Here is a 16,650-nt window from a genome sequence, read left to right as displayed (position 1 = left end):
CTACTCCTTGCTGCTCTCATTCTCTCTCCAGGCCTTGAAGAGCTGAGAGCACTGGAGTCTGAGGCCCGTGAGCGGAGGTTCCCGAACAGTGAGCTGCTGCAACGACTAAAGAACTGCCTGAGTGAGGCAGAGGCTTGTGTGTCCCGGGCACTGGGCCTGGTCAGCGGCCAGGAAGCTGGGTATGGCATCACGAGGTGTTGGGCGCACGTGGCACCTAGGAAAAGTGCTGCGAGGGATGGACTCTGAGTGCCACCAGGCAGGCGACAGCACTAGGAAGCTGACAAGTTCAAGGTGGTCTGGGAGGTGATAGGGGGAGGGCAGAGAGACCAGGCAATTAGAATGGAGAAGAGTATCTCGGTCCTAAGAAAGCTAGAAATGTTCCTTTATTTCAATACCTGGGGGAGATCTCAGACAGGCTGAGGGAACATGTGGGCAGGGAGGACTGGTGGAAGGCTTAGGGGCCTTGAAGCATAAACCTGACAGCTCACAGTAGAGGATGGATTGAAAAGTCCAGCTTCTGTGACCATCAGTGAATTTCTAAGCCCCCCCTTCCCAAATATATTCTATATTCCTCTCTTATCGTTGTTAATCCTCATAACAACCTAGTGAGGATAGTACCATTATCTCCATTTTAGAAGGTAAGGGAACAGGTGTTCTCCTCATATGAATGCACTTGAATCTGAGAACCCTCCCTCCCCCCTGGGGAAGCTGACGCATGAGAGATCAAGGTGGGAAGTTGTGAGGGAAAGTGTTAGGTCTCAGCAAAGACATGGAAGGAGGGGACTTGAAACCCCACATGTGAAACTTCACAGTCCCCACAGGGTAGCCGATGTACAGATGACCCTGGCCGAGCTCCGGGCCTTTCTGGACCAGATGAGCAACCTGCCATGCGCCATGCACCAGATTGGAGATGTTAAGGTAAGTAGAGGTGGTCTTGGAGTGCCCCTGAATGCTCAGGCGAGTTGAGGGACCTGGGCAACAGGCCACGCTTGGCTCCCTTAAAAGGCATCAATATTTAGGCAAGATATGTGAGAAAATAATGGGAAGCAGGAGGCCAAAGCTCTTGCGGCTGCCTCTTAGAGCTGGGATGTGAGGGACAGGTGGCAAAGGCATGAGTATAGAATGCAAAATCAAGGGAAGGTTTCCTGGCGGAGGTAAAAGAGGAAAAGGAGGAAGTACGAGGGTGTTTGTGAGCCTGGGGAGCTGAGCCAAGCTGAGGAAGGTAAGAGTGGGATGGAGAAAGCCATGGGCACTGGTGTGAGTGGAGGGGCTTGTGAGAGGGCCAAGCATAGCAGAGCGAGGAGGGACTTAAATAAGCAGAGACTCCTCACCAGCCCCTATTACGAATCTTGGGGTGGGGCCCAGGAATCTGCATTTTTAACGAATCCCCAAGGGTATTCAAATAGGCAGTGAGTGTTAGGGACCAGTGTCTCGGGGCACGGCGAGGGAGGGGAGCCCAGCTCATGTTAGGTTGTCTTCCCAATACTGAAGGGTGAGAAGGTAGGTGGGCAGGGGATCTGGTGGTGGGACCTGGAAGCGAGCCCAGCTGAAGGGTGTGTTCTTCATCTGTGTCCTGGTAGGGTGTTCTGGACCAGGTGGAGGCCTACCAGGCTGAGGCCCGCGAGGCCCTGGCCTCACTGCCCTCCAGCCCAGCGCTCCTGCAGTCCTTGTTGGAGAGAGGGCGGCAGCTGGGAGTGGAGGTGCCCGAGGCCCAGCAGCTCCAGCGGCAGGTGGAACAGGCACGGTGGCTGGATGAGGTGAAACGCACGTTGGCCCCCTCAGCCCGAAGGGGCACCCTGGCTGTCATGCGAGGACTGCTGGTGGCGGGTGCCAGTGTAGCCCCTAGCCCCGCTGTGGATAAGGCCCGGGCCGAGCTGCAGGAGCTGCTGACCATCGCCGAACGCTGGGAGGAGAAGGCCCACATCTGCCTGGAGGCCAGGTGAGTTTCTGGTGCTGGGACCAGCCTCTTCCCCTCTCTGCCCTTCCCCAACCTTCAGAGTTAGTAGAGAAGCTGAAGATGATTCCCGTGGGTGGCCTTGGGTACCAGGCTCCTGTGTTGGTATATTGACTCTCCTTCCCTTTTTCGTTCCCTATCTTATCTTTATTTTTATTTTTATTTTTTTAAAATATTTTATTGATTTTTTTTAACAGAGAGGAAGGGAGAGAGATAGAGAGATAGAAACATCAATGAGAGAGAAACATTGATCAGCTGCCTCCTGCACACTCCCCACTGGGGACGTGCCCGCAACCAAGGTACACGCCCTTGACTGGAATCGAACCTGGGACCCTTGAGTCCGCAGGCTGATGCTCTGTCCACTGAGCCAAACTAGCCAGGGCCCCTATCTTATCTTTAAAAAAAAAAAAAAAAAAGAAAAGAACAAAACTCCGTATACACATTGAGGCAGACAGTCTTTGTGGGGAAGCAGAGGTGGACAGTCCGCGTGTACGGAGGACTCCCTTTGCAGGTGCACACGAGCACAAGCACCGACAGGCAGATGGACACACATTGGTAGAAAAACATCACACACAGGGCAACCTAACAAAGTGCAGCCCAAGGTTGTGTGTGTAGGCACTGCCAGCAGTGACTGGCAGCCACCCGTAGGCACAATACATGCAAGTAGGCCCACGTGGCAGCCCCGGGGGCTCACACCGCTGTATCTGGTAGTCAGGCTGGGTTTCTGGTCAGACAGACCACCTGAGACTGAGGCCTCTTTTTTCCCTACCTTCAGGCAGAAGCATCCACCAGCCACACTCGAGGCCATAATCCATGAGGCAGAAAACATCCCTGTTCACCTGCCCAACATCCAGGCTCTCAAGGAGGCTCTTGCTAAGGCCCGGGCCTGGATTGCTGATGTGGATGAGATCCAAGTGAGGACCCTGCCGCCTTCCTCTCCCTCCACCCCAGACCTTCAAGCCAACCAGGAGAGATGCCATATATTGGGTTGTGGGTGGGGTTGGCTTGGCCAGAGAGAGGAACAGCCGGCACATTGTGAAGAGGCAAAATGTGCTTAGTGAGCAGCCTAAGAGAAGAGAGGAGGCTGATGAGGGTGAGAATGGTGGGGGCAGGGCAGGTAGAAGAGGCAAAGCACAATAAAAGAACTGGTGGGCCTGGGGGCGGACTGGATATGTGGGGGCTGAGCCACTGGCTATAGGAGTTCTAGGGAGAGCCACGTGGGTGTGCTTGTCTTAGGTCGAGCCCGGTTTTATGCTGCCTCTGCATTGTGAAGTCTGCTCCATCTTCCCAGCTCAGGGCCGGACACAGGGCAGCATCAGTAGATGTTGGCATGTTGAATTGAGCTTTGTCTTGCCCCTGTCCCAGAACGGTGACCACTATCCCTGCTTGGATGATTTGGAGGGCCTGGTGGCCGTGGGCCGGGACCTACCCGTGGGGTTGGAGGAGCTGAGGCAGCTAGAGCTGCAGGTGCTGACGGCACACTCCTGGCGGGAGAAGGCCTCGAAGACCTTCCTCAAGAAGAATTCCTGCTACACGCTGCTGGAGGTGAGGCGGGACCTGACCCCAGCTTCCCCACCTCTGGCCTGGCTGGCATGAGAAGAACATGGGGGCTTGGGGGTTCTGGGGAGGGAAGGGAAGGGCGGGGGGGCAGGGGAAGCCCATCATGCCCCCTCTGCCTGCCTCAGGTGCTCTGCCCATGTGCAGACGCCGGCTCGGACAGCACCAAGCGCAGCCGGTGGATGGAGAAGGAGCTGGGGTTGTACAAGTCTGACACAGAGCTGCTGGGGCTGTCTGCGCAGGACCTCAGGGACCCAGGCTCTGTGGTAAGGAGCTTGGGCCGGATGGGGAGAGCTGGGTGGCCACAGGCAGACCACTTGCACCCTGGGCCTAGTTCTCCCGGTTAGGGGTGGGGTGTTTATGGCATCAGACAGGGGAGGGGCTGGGCTGCTGACCTGCTCTCCCCTGTCCTGGGCACGGCATGGCAGATCGTGGCCTTCAAGGAGGGGGAACAGAAGGAGAAGGAGGGCATCCTGCAGCTGCGACGCACCAACTCCACCAAGCCCAGTCCCCTGGCGTCATCGACCACGGCCGCCTCGGCAAACTCCATCTGTGTGTGTGGGCAGGTGCCAGCCGGGGCGGGAGCTCTGCGGTGTGACTTGTGTCAGGACTGGTTCCACGGGCGATGTGTGTCGGTACCCCGCCTCCTCAACTCCCTGAGGCCCAGTCCCCCCTCATCCCCACTGCTGGCCTGGTGGGAGTGGGACACCAAATTCTTATGTCCGCTGTGTATGCGCTCCCGGCGGCCGCGCCTGGAGACCATCCTGGCCCTGCTGGTAGCCCTGCAGAGACTGCCCGTGCGGCTGCCTGAGGGCGAGGCCTTGCAGTGCCTCACAGAGAGGGCCATCAGCTGGCAAGGCCGTGCCAGGCAGGCTCTGGCCTCTGAGGACGTTTCTGCCCTGTTGGGACGGCTGACTGAACTGCGCCAGCGGCTACAGGCTGAACCCAGGCCCGAGGAGCCCCCTACCCTCCCTTCAGCCCCTGCCTCTGACCCTCTCAGAGAAGGCAGTGGCAAGGATATGCCTAAGGTGAGCTGCCCAGCCCAGCTATTGTCCCCAAATTCCTTTTTCTAGCCCCCACCCCTATGTAGGCTCCAGCCCTGGCCCTGATCTCTGACCTCCCACCTCCCTTGGCCCACCCACCCTGCCCCATCCTATATTCTGTCCAGATTCCTGAACTGTTCCCCGCTGGCAGCCCGTGTCTGCCTTTCCACTCCAGGAGTGGGGAGTCCCAAGTGTCAGGTTGTGGGGAAGAACGGAGCCTGGTTCTTCAGTTACCCTTCCCCACTCTTGCTCTCCCTGCCAGGCTCAGGGGTTGGAGAACGGAGACAGCGTGACCAGTCCTGAGAAGGTAGCCCCGGGGGAAGGCTCAGGTAAGAGAGGTAGGTGTAGATGCGGGCAGGCTGTGTACTGCATGTCAGCAGACTTGACTCACATGGTCCTGGGCTCTCGTGGTGGTGGGGAGGCGATCAGGGGCAGCCTCTAACCCAGCCTGTCTCCACAACGCCCCCAGACCTGGAGCTGCTGCCCTCGCTGTTGCCACAGTTGACTGGCCCCGTGTTGGAGCTGCCTGAGGCAACCCGGGCCCCCCTGGAGGAGCTCATGTTGGAGGGGGACCTGCTTGAGGTGACCCTGGATGAGAACCACAGCATCTGGCAGCTGCTGCAGGCTGGGCAGCCTCCAGACCTGGAGCGGATTCGCACACTTCTGGAGGTGAGGAAGGGACTGTGGGCAGGGCCAGGAGGTCAGGCCAAGCAGCCAGGGAGCCCAGGCCTGACCACTGGCCCACACCTCTTTCTGCCCATCTGTGATCACAGCTGGAGAAGGCAGAGCGCCATGGGAGCCGGGGCCGGGGCCGGGCGTTGGAGAGGCGGCGGCGGCGGAAGGTGGATCGGGGTGGGGAGGGTGATGACCCAGCCCGAGAGGAGCTAGAGCCAAAGAGGGTCCGGAGCTCAGGGCCAGAGGCCGAGGAGGCCCAGGAGGAGGAGGAGCTGGAGGAGGAGACGGGGGCTGAGGGTCCTCCCCAACCCCTGCCCACCACTGGCAGCCCCAGCACCCAAGAGAACCAGAATGGCTTGGAGCCAGCCCCAGGGGCCAGTTCGGGCCCCTCAGCCCCTTTCTCCACTCTGACTCCACGGCTGCCCGTGCCCTGCCCACAGCAGCCGCCTCAGCAACAGTCGTGACAGTGGCTGAGCCTGGCACAGACCCCGACAGAAACCCCCCCTTGGCCTCAAGGATCCTCTTTCTGACCATCAAGCCTGCTTCTTGGAGGTGGGCGAGTAGGGGGGATGGCCACCCCCCACCCCAGCCCACCCCTGAGTCCCTTGACTTTTATATTCTGACTCCAAGGTATTGTTCAGACCTCAGCTCCTGGGGGCCGGCCCCTGGAGTCCCCCTCCCTGGTAGCCTCTAACCAGCATTCCCAGACACCTGAGGCAGATGGACAGATGGATGGGCAGGGGGACCGGGGGTGGCTGAGGCTGGGCCAGCACCATTCCAGAGACAAGGCCAGTGCATATGCAAACTGGGGGACTCTCCTCTCCCTCACCCCAGTTCCAGCCCTGGCCAGGCCAGGCTACACTAACCTCCCCTCCCCCTCACTCTCCCCTTGCCCTTCCTCACTTTCCCCTCGCCTTCCTCCCCCTTCTCCTCCCTTCTCCTGACTGATCCACCCAGGAGGAGGAAACCACATAGCTGTGCTCACAGTGTCTTTTAAATGATTTGGTCGGGGAGCTAGCAGGGCTCCCTGCAATCTGAAGAAAGCTTTTGGTGCTTGTCCTCACAGCCACCGAACCTTCCCTCCCCGTCCCGCCCCGTCTCCTTTCCTCCTCCTGGGTTCCTGTTGTAATAAAACAAGATTGTTGGTGTGTAATTAATTTGTTCAAAAGAAAACAAAAAGCAAAACAAGAAACTTGGTTCCAGCTGAAGCCTATTTTAATTTTATTTTATTATTTTCCTCTTGTTAGAAATAAAACCCTTAGCAACGTTTTTTGGAAACATGTTTCTGAAGTGCATTTCTCTTCGAAGGGGAGAACAGTGAGTCCTCCATCGCCCGACAGTGGAGCAGCTGCCTGGCTGGCTGCTGGGCTCTGGAACCGAGTTCCACCAGGTTCTCCTTACCTGGAGGGAGGACATCCCGAGTCTCCCCACATCCCCAAGCCAGTTTCCCCACCTCCCCGCAGATGGCCCTGCACCTCTCGCTTAACTCCTGCCGTTGTCTGTCCTCCTCAAGCCCCAGAGTGATTTTTTGGCTTTATTGAGGTCTCATTTACACACCCTAAAATGTACCTGCTTTAAATGTACAATTCAGTAGATCAGAGGGATGTTTCTAAAGCGCAGATCTGATCATGTCACTCTACTGCTTAAAACTGTCCGTGACGCTTCATTGCCCTGAAGACCAAGATTATATATATAATCTCATTCTTTCTGGAATGCTTCCTGGCCAATCCATACGCCAGTCAGGGACCCTGCCCTGATTTTTCTCCGCCCTCAAGGGTTCTTTCTGCCCCTTGAATGGGACTAAAGCTCAGATGTGTGGTCATTTGCAACCTGAATGCACTTTTGAAAAACAGCTTTATTGTAATGTAATTTACATACTGTGCAGTTCACCCACTTAAACTATACAGTTCAGTGGCTTACATTCCAGTTGTGCAACCATCATCGCAAGAGATTTTAGAATTGTTTCATCTAAAAAGGAATTCCACACTCCTTGGGCATCCATCCCTCCCCCCGTTTCCCATTCCTAGGCCACCAGTAATCTCTATGGATTTGCCTATTTTGAACATTTTATATAAACGGAATCATACAATATGTGATCCTTTGTGACTGTTCTTTCACTCAGCATATTCGAGCCGAATTCACTTTTAAATGTAGATATGGATGGCGTCTTTATTTGGGGCAGATGTTTTCCCCTTCTGGGCCCCAAAGTGAAGGTGGTGGACTGGATTAGGGATCATCACAGGAGGGTGTTTACATGTTTATGTGGGGCTTTGCATGCATGTTCTTCTGGCAAGGAGACTAGCCAGCTTGCATCCCATTTATAAAGGGGTCCTTTTCCCTCCAAAGGCAAGAACGACTCTGGTCCTGAATGTTCTGTGTTCACTCTGCCCATGAAGATACAGAAGAGGAAGCCAGAGCAATGGGGCTGCTTCAGTGGGACAGCCCACGAGCTTCCTGTTGGGCCTGTTTCCACAAGGGCTGTTCCTCCTGGGGGGCTGGGCGCTGCACCAAGGGCTTAAAGGCTAAAGATTGATGCCTACCTAGCCCAGGAGCCCAGCACACTGCCACTCTGGCCTTTCTCGTGGGAATACTCAGTGGGCTCTCTCTGCTCCACTTGTCTGTTGATAGGAACCTGGTGGTGAAAGCCCACCTCTTCTGGCAGCTTTGATTGATGGGAGGGTTGGGCTCAGCGCTGCCTCCCTTCATCTTGTAATTGGGAGGCCCTGGGCTGGACAAGTAAGGGAGGCAGGGACCCCTGGACAATTCTGTCCTGGACCCAGTTTGACCCCAGGTCCCAATTCAGGGGGGGGGGGGGGGAACTGCCCTTTTGTCTGCCCACCTATATGGGATTGACCCTGAAAGGGTTGGAAGAGATGACTTCAGAAGAGACAGGCATGAGAGCTGAGACAGGAACAGGAAGTGGCCTGACGGGAGGAAGAGGGTGCCTACAACATGTAGCAGGTCCCAGGCTGGAGAACTGCTGGGTATGGACCCAGCCCTCAGCAGTTTCCAGACTTTCCCATCTTACCACTGCCCTCGCCTCGGGATATGCACCCCATGAGCTCTGCAGGAGAGGCCCTAGCCCCCATTGTGCAAGACCCAGATCAAATGTGACCCCTTCCAGCCCTGGCCATTTGGCTCAGTTGGTTGGAGCATCATCCTGTACACCAAAAGGTGGGTTCGATCCTCAGGGCACATATAGGAGGCAACCAATTGATGTTTCTCACGTCGATGTTTCTCTCTGAAATCAATAGTAATAAAAATGTGACCCCTTCCAGAGAGCTTGCTCTGGTTGCAGATCTGTTCCTCTTTCCCAGACACTCCCCGAATGACTCCTGGGGTAGGGTCGCGGGGAGCAGATGAGTGGGAGATGAGGAGAAAGGATTGGGAAGCAGAGGGTCCCTCCAGTCATTTTCTACCATAGGCCCTTCCCTTCTAGTTAATGTACTTTCCAAGTTGGACAACACCAGCCAGAACCCCCCCCCCCCCCCGCCCCTTCCCCAGCATAGCTCCTGAGTCTGCAAGTGATAAAGGGGATGGGAAGAGACATCACTTCTAAACAATCCCCAAAACCTTCTCTCAGGCCCAACCAACCCCTTCCTTCCCCCCTCCCCTAGTGCCTCCACTGTGTCTTGTAGCATCTGAAACACTGTAGGGTTAACAGGTCTGTCTCTCCCATCCCCAAGCTCCCCATAGTGGGAGCTGCTACAGAGAAAGCAAGGCCCAGGCCTGCGTCCTCTGTCCCCACTTCCAGTCAGGCCTGCAGAGTCTGGGCTAAGAAGGAGAAGACCAGAGCAGTTGGAACCCCACACTGTGCCTGTGAACTCTGTTCGTTGCATAAAGCTCATTGGTAAGGGTGCTCCCCCATGGGAGTGGGTTATAGGATCTGAGGTCGATGGTCACTGGGGTCCTGAAGGGGAGACAATGGCCATGCTTCCCGGAAGTCCTGGAATTGTGATTGAAGAGGGGTTGCAAGGCAGAGAGACAGGGTCCCTGCTCCTGGGACACTCCGATTTCAGGAAAGGGAAGGGAGCAGCCCCTTGTGAAGCCCTCCTGGGTGCCAAGTTCCACGTGAGATACTTGATGAAGTTCCTGTCAGACATGCAGGAAACAGACTCCTCAAAAAGCAGACCTGGCCCAAGCAGATCAGCCTGGCTGTGCTGGGATTCCCACCAAGTCTCTGTGAACCTACAGCCTGTGCTGCATGACAGAAGGGGTTCAAGGTAATCATCCTGCTCCCCAGGAAATCCTTCACAGCGGGGCTCAGTGCTGCTCTCTGCTGTGGCAGGTGGCAACTCTGGTGCTACAGCCAGATTGGCCTTGTTAGGCAAAAGTCCATATTGTTGAACTTGTGCATAACCTCCAAGCCGGCCTATACTCCTTATGAACTGCTGTGTAACAGATTACTTCAAAACCTTAGTGGCACAAAACAATGAGTATCCCACAGATCCTATAGGTCACAAATCTGGGCACAACGTAGCTGGGATTCTATTTCAGGGTTTCTCACATTCGGTAATCCAGGTGTCAGCTGTGCTGTAGTCGTGTATCTCAAAGCTTGACTGGAGAAGGATCTGCATCCAAGGTTACCTGGCTCTCACAGAATTCAGTTCCTTGTGGGTTGTTGGATGGAGAACCTCAGTTTCTGTCTAGCTGTTGGTGGGAGGTCACCCTCAGTTTCGTTATAAAGTGGACCTTTCCGTAAGGCACCTGATAATATGGCTGCTTGCTTCATCAGACCAATCAAGTGAGGAGAGAGAAAGAGGAGAGGGAGAGGGGGAAGTTAATTGTGCATCTGCAAGGTGGAAGTCACAGTTTTTATAACCCAATCACTGAAGTGAGATCCAGTCACTTTGTTTTTTACCCTAACTCTAACCCTAACTCTAACCCTAACCTCAAACTCTAACCTTAACCTCTAACCCTAACCCTAAGCTCTAACCCTAACACTAACGCTAACCATACGCTCTAACCCTAATCCTAAACCTAAGCTCTAACACTAAACCTAACCTCAAACTCTAACCCTAACCCTAACTCTAAACTCCAACCCTAACCCTAAGCTCTAACCCTAAGTCTAACCCTAAGCTCTACCCCTAATCCTAACCTCTAACCCTAGCCCTAACCCTAACCCTAACCCTAACCTCTAACCCTAGCCCTAACCCTAACCTTAACCTTTCTAGGCCCAGCATGCCTGGCCTGCCCTACCCCCCTGGTCACCTATGAGTTGTTCTCTGGGCCAGGCACAGCACAAGAAACAGGAAAGCAGGAACATGCTCGTTCCACAAAGAAGTGCTATGCGAAGAAGCACGGGGTGACATGGGGGGCCAAAAACCCACAGGGATCTCACCTGGGCAGTCATTCTGGATGGCCCAATCCCCTCTTCCCACTCCAGCCCCGCCACAGCCCTGCGGACCCCAGTGGTCCAGGACAGCAGACCAATCGCTTTGCCATCCCATCACTTTTGCAATATTCTACTTATTAGAAGCAAGTCACCAGGTCCAGAGCACACTCAAGGGGAGGGGATTACACAGGGCTGTGAATACCAGGAGGTGAGGATCATCGGGGGCCAACTTGGAAACTGATTACTATCGTTCATTCTCTGACCCCAATGATTCACATTTCTTCCACATGCAAAATACATTCACTCCTTCCCAAGGTCTGTAAAAGCATCATTCTATTTCAGCATTGCCTCAAAGTCCAGAATCTTAGGGGTGAACAAGGCTCCTTGGGTGTATTCCTTAAGTATGGCTCCTTAAGTACTATTTTTCTCCATCCTTAGATCTTAGAAACTTAGACAAATTATCTGTCCTCAACACACCCAACATACAATGATGGAACAGGCACAAGATGGCTGCTATAGGCATTCCAGTTTAAAAGGGGGGAAATGGGAGAAACAAAGGAGTCGTTGGTCTATAGCAATTCTGAAATCCAATTTGGCAAATGTTGTTCCTTGATTAGTTTTCAAAGCTGGGGATAATTCTCCATGGCTCTTGGCTCTGCTTTCTGGGCTCTTGGTTCCACCCTTGGTATCTTTCTTTCTTTTTTTAAAAAAAAATATTTTTAGTAGAGGCCCGGTGCATGAAATTCATGCACTCGGGGGGGGGGGGTGTCCCTCAGCCTGGCCTGCGCCCTCTCACAGTCCAGGAGCCTCGCAATTGATTGCCCCAAAGAGGTAGGCCCCGCTCACCCTGCCGGGGCTCCGTGATCAATCACCCAACCTGCTGCAGCCTGCCGGTCAGTGGCCTGGGCCTCCCTCTTTGGGGCCATTGCAAAGCTCACCCCCTGCCCGATCAATCACCCCGCAGGCCAGGGGTCTGGGCCTCCCTCTGCAGGGCAATCGTGGGGCGATGGCGGGGCCCCCCGGACCAATCACATCGCACCTGCCTTGGCTGGACTGGCACCAGTGTGTGTCATAGTGTGGTTGTCTGGACGGTCATTCTGCTGTTCAGCCGTTCAGTCGATTTGCATATTATGCTTTTAATATTATAGACTAGAAGCCCAGCGTGTGAAATTGCACAGCCCCGCCCACCTGCGACGGTCTTTGGTTGTTAGGCGTTAGGGCCACAGGCCTTTTATAACATAGATTGATTTTAGAGAGGAAGGGAGAGGGGAGAGAGAGATAGAAACATTAATGATGAGAGAGAATCATTGATAGGCTGCCTCCTGCATGCCCCTTAATGGGGATCAAACCCAAAACCTGGGCATGTGCCCTTGACCGGAATTGAACCCAGGACCCTTTAGTCCGCAGGCCAACACTCTATCCACTCAGCCAAACCGGCTATGGCCCTTCCTTTCTTTTTCATGAAAGGTAGCACATGTTTGCTGCTGAATAATTTTCCCAGTCTGCTTCCTGCCAGTACAAAACTTGGGGGTCCAATGTATTGTTTCTGTAAACAGCTGCCACTGGACAATTATTCCATAGAGGGGCCTGGTGTGTCTGTCCTATTGGCAGGTTGGACACTCAGCAGTGGCTACAGCCAGATTGGCATTGGTGGAAGTCCATATTGTGGAGCCCATGCATACCACGCCTACCACCATGGCCATTTTGTTCAGGAGTCCATTGAGTAAGGAAAAAGGTATCAGAGATAGAAGTTGACTGACATCAACAGAATGGGGCATTTGTCCATCTGATGGAGATCCTCCTTCACAGTGGATTCTCTCTGGTGCTCCATGTATGTGGGATGTGAATATCCTCACACTCTGTGCCCATTCCAAGAGGGATACCCATATGCCTCTCCTCCAGACGTTATCAACAATATTTCAACCCAGTTCTAAGTCATTGACAATCCAGCCAAATCATTGGAAACTGCACGAATCAGTGGAGATCTATGCCTCTATCTTTGCGACAGGCCAATATTTCTGCTGGGGGAATTTCCCTACAGGATGAACCCTAAGTGAAGCTGTAACACCACAGCTAGCTACTACCAGCTGGTGGCAGCATATCATGCAGAAGCATCTGTAAACCAAACTTAAATATTGGATCCCTTAGTCATCTGGTCACAGGGAAAGCCCCAGGAGGCCTGAGTGAGAAAGGGATGGCAGTGCAGCTGGTGGGTGTACGATCCACCTGCCCAGGCAATGTGCTCGTGTCTTCTAGACCTGCTTGTGTAAACCTATTCTAATTGGCGGTGGAGTGCTGCTGCACAGAGACAACCTCATGGCTTGATGTGATAGTCTAACACACAGCTCACTTTTGGTGTCCTATGCTCAGGCATTCATTCACAAATCAGATCTGCTTTTCCATTTTTATTTTTCTCTTCTGCTGAGACTCCTACTATCACGATGTGGCCACTTCTAATTTTACCCTCCATTTCTTTTAAAAATATTTTGTATCTCTTTATACTTTCCTGTTGATCTTTCCACTCACTAATTTGTTGTTCAGCTGTAGCCCTCCTAACCTCTATGCCATCTATACAGTGTGTGCTCCAATAATGTGTCCAGGAACTAGGGAAATCACCACAGGATGGGACTTAGGATTTCCTGGGCCCAATATGAGAAGGACTTAGGCAGATACTGAAGTGGACCACAGTGACAGTCTAGGTCACCAGAGATTAACACAGAACCACTATCCAGTCTATTTAATTTAATTTAATTTAATTTTTGTTAATCCTCCATTGATTTTTAGAGGGAGTGGAAGAGAGAGGTGATAGACACAAAGAAAGAAAGCTTGATTTGAGAGAGACACATTGATTGGTTGCCTCCCACATGAGCCCTGACCTGGGCTAGGGATTGAACCTGCAACCAAGGTATGTACTCTTGACTGGAATCGAACCCAAGACCCTTCAGTCTGCAGGCCAACACTCTATTCACTTAGCAAAACCGGTTAGGGCTCCAGTCTCTTTTAAAACATCTAGATATTTATTTCCCTGTCCCCAGGGCACAAATAAGCTGGCTACAGGTCCCTATGGGAAAAGCAAGAAGGGAGACTTTACCATATACACTTGTAAAAAGTGTAGCAAGGTCCCTCTTCAAATGAACCCTCCCCTTCATTCAAAGGCTCTACTCCATGAACTGGGAGAGAGGCTAGGACTCTACATTTTGAGAACTAGATTAGGAATCCATTTGCTAGACTAAATTTTTTTGTCATATAAATCAAATAGGACCTTATCAGGCTGTTCATCTATTTTAGAACTAGGGAAACCATGTTAATTAGCAACCACTACAGATCCCCATAAGTCAAACCATTCCGATTACTCCTATGGCTCTACTGTTCATTATAGGAATGAAACCCAACATTTGTCTTTGGGCATGACCCTCACATCCCCATTGAAATCAGGGACCCATTATCATGATTACTCACTGTGACAATGACTTACCGAAAAAACACTTGCCCAGACTGTGTGGCTCAGTGGTTGAGCATTGACCCATGCACCAAGAGATCACCTGTTTGATTCCCGGTCAGGGCACATGCCTAGGTTTCTGGCTCAATTCCCAGTGGGGGCCAGGCAGGAGGCAGACGATCAATGTTTCTCTCTCATCATTGATGTTTCTATCTCTCTCCCTTCCTCTCTTTCTAAAAATCAATAAAAACAAATTAAAGAACACAAAACAACACTGCAATGCTTTTTAAGAATGCTGATGCTCACTCATGTTAGTTAAGGTAAAGTTAGCTTCTGAGACAAACAAACAAACAAACACTCTGTACTTTAAGGCAATAAAAGTTTACTTCTTGCTCCTGTAATATTCCAAAAGAGATTAATAGTTGGGTTTCCCTCTTCTAAGGTGCCTGGGCACCTTCTGTCTAGAAGGTCTGCCATCTTCAAAATGTGATTACTATAAAACTCTTAGAAGAAAACATAGGGGTAAGTCTTCATGACCTTGGATTTGGCAAGAGACACTTAAGTATGATACCAAAGGCAAAAGCAACAAAAGAAAAAATAGATCAATTGGACTTAATCAAAATTAAAAACTTTGTGTACCAAAGAACATTATCAAGAAAGTAAAAAGATAACCCACAGAATGGAAGAAAATATTGCAAATCATGTATCTGATAAGGGTTTACAATCCAGAATATATAAAAAAACTACAACTCAATGACAAAAGACTAACAAACCAATTTAAAAAATGGGCAAAGGATTTGGAAAGACATTTCCCTAAAGAAAGTATAAAAATGACCAACAAGCAAGTGAAATATTGCTCAACATCATTAGTTAATAGGAAAATAAAAATCAAAACCACAATGAGATACCACTTCACACCACTAGATGGCAATAACAACACAAAAAACACTGAAAAGGATGTGGAGAAATTGGAATCTTTGCACATTGATGATGGGAATGTAAAATGGTGCGCCCACTGTGTAAACATTTCATCAGTTTCCCAAAAAGTTAAATAGAGAACTACCATATGAACCAGCAATTCCACTCCTAGGTATATACCCAAGAGAATTGAAAACAAGTACTCAAACAGATACTTGTATAGCAATGTTCATTGCAGCATTATCTACAATAGCCAAAAGGTGGAAACAACTCGTGTTCATCAATAGATGAATAAACAAAATATGGCATATACATATACTGAAATATTCAGCCATGAAAAGGAATAAAGTTGAGACACATGTTACAACATGGATAAACCTTGAAGACATTATTCTAAATGAAATAATCCAGACACAAAAAGACAAATACTATATGATTCCACTTATATGAAATATCTAGAATAGGCAAGTTCATATATATAGAAGGTAGCTTAAAAGTTACCAGGAACTGGGAGAGGAGGTTATATACATGTCTGATCACTAGGTTGCACACCTGTAACTAGTATAATATTGTACATCAACTGTAATTGAAAAATAAAAATTAAAAAATCTGTGATGGCAAAGAATTGGAAGCAATCTGGGTGGCCATCCTTGGTGAGTAGATAAGAAAAATGGGAAGCTTTCACACCATAGAGTACTATGAGGTAGTTGAGGTTGATGGAAGATATACACATAGCCTCTTGAATATATCTGCCATTATTCATGATAGCCAAAAAGTGGGAACAGCACAAATGTCCAAAACTGATGGATGGGTAAATAAAAGGTGGTAAAGCCATACAATGGACTATTATCTATACTAATAAATGGGTAATATGCTAATTAGACCGGACATCTTCCAGACATCCTTCCGGACAAAGTCATGGTGGCAGGGGCCGAAGCAGAGGCAGTTAGGGGCGATCAGGCCAGCAGGCAGAGGCAATTAGGGGTGATCAGGCCAGCAGGCAGAGAGGTTAGAGGCAAGCAGGCAGGCAGGGGAGCAGTAGGGTTATCAGACAGGCATGCAGAGTGGTTAGGGGCAATCAGGCAGGCAGGCAGAGTGGTTAAGAGCGATCAGCAGGCAGGCAGGTGAGTGGTTAGGAGCCAGCAGTCCCGGATTGCAAGAGGGATCCCAGATTGGAGAGGGTGCAGGCCAGGCTGAGGGCCATCCCCCCGCCCCATGCACGAATTTCGTGCACCGGGCCTCTAGTTTAGCAATAAAGGGGGTGAAGTACTGACCCATGCTATAACATTAATGAAACTTGAAAACATTATGCTAAATGAGAGAAGCCAGACACAAAAGACCACATATTGTATGATTCCATTTATATGACTATCCAGAGTAGGCAAATCTACAGAAAGTAGATTAGTGGTTGCCTAGGAAGGCAGGGGCAGTGGGGGGAGATTGGAGGGAAATGGAGAGTGACTGCTAATGGGTACAGGTTTCCTTTTTGGGGTGATGGAAATATTTTATTTTATTTTATTTATTTATTTATTTTTAAATATATTTTATTGATCTTTTACAGAAAGGAAGGGAGAGGGACAGAGAGCCAGAAACATCGATGGGAGAGAAACATCGATCAGCCGCCTCCTGCACACCCCCCACTGGGTATGTGCCCGCAACCAAGGCACATGCCCCCGACCGGAATCGAACCTGGGACCCTTGAGTCCGCAGGCTGACGCTCTATCCACTG

At 51.2% G+C, this 16,650-nt stretch overlaps 1 protein-coding gene across 14 annotated transcripts in view; it reads left to right on the top strand.

Moving 5' to 3' along the window:
* The window catches only part of KDM5C (lysine demethylase 5C), a 32,049-nt gene extending 24,729 nt beyond the window's left edge, over window positions 1–7,320 (top strand). For 6 of the 14 annotated variants that reach the window (XM_014462099.2, XM_014462097.2, XM_014462096.2 and 3 more), the window contains 10 exons: window positions 32–179; window positions 813–918; window positions 1,581–1,939; window positions 2,730–2,868; window positions 3,320–3,499; window positions 3,640–3,777; window positions 3,940–4,539; window positions 4,817–4,892; window positions 5,024–5,223; window positions 5,328–7,320. In XM_014462099.2, coding sequence (XP_014317585.1) covers window positions 32–179; window positions 813–918; window positions 1,581–1,939; window positions 2,730–2,868; window positions 3,320–3,499; window positions 3,640–3,777; window positions 3,940–4,539; window positions 4,817–4,892; window positions 5,024–5,223; window positions 5,328–5,693 — 2,312 coding nt within the window. In that variant the 3' untranslated portion in view covers window positions 5,694–7,320. The remainder of the gene's footprint in view (window positions 1–31; window positions 180–812; window positions 919–1,580; window positions 1,940–2,729; window positions 2,869–3,319; window positions 3,500–3,639; window positions 3,778–3,939; window positions 4,540–4,816; window positions 4,893–5,023; window positions 5,224–5,327) is intronic. The other 8 variants (XM_014462098.2, XM_023760050.1, XM_006096124.3 and 5 more) reach the window with 5 other exon arrangements.
* Window positions 7,321–16,650: the final 9,330 nt, after the last annotated feature.

This window comes from Myotis lucifugus, unplaced genomic scaffold (assembly GCF_000147115.1).
Source record: "Myotis lucifugus unplaced genomic scaffold, Myoluc2.0 scaffold_169, whole genome shotgun sequence".
Taxonomy (NCBI): Eukaryota; Metazoa; Chordata; class Mammalia; order Chiroptera; family Vespertilionidae; genus Myotis; species Myotis lucifugus.
This window is presented reverse-complemented; position numbering and strand designations above follow the sequence as displayed.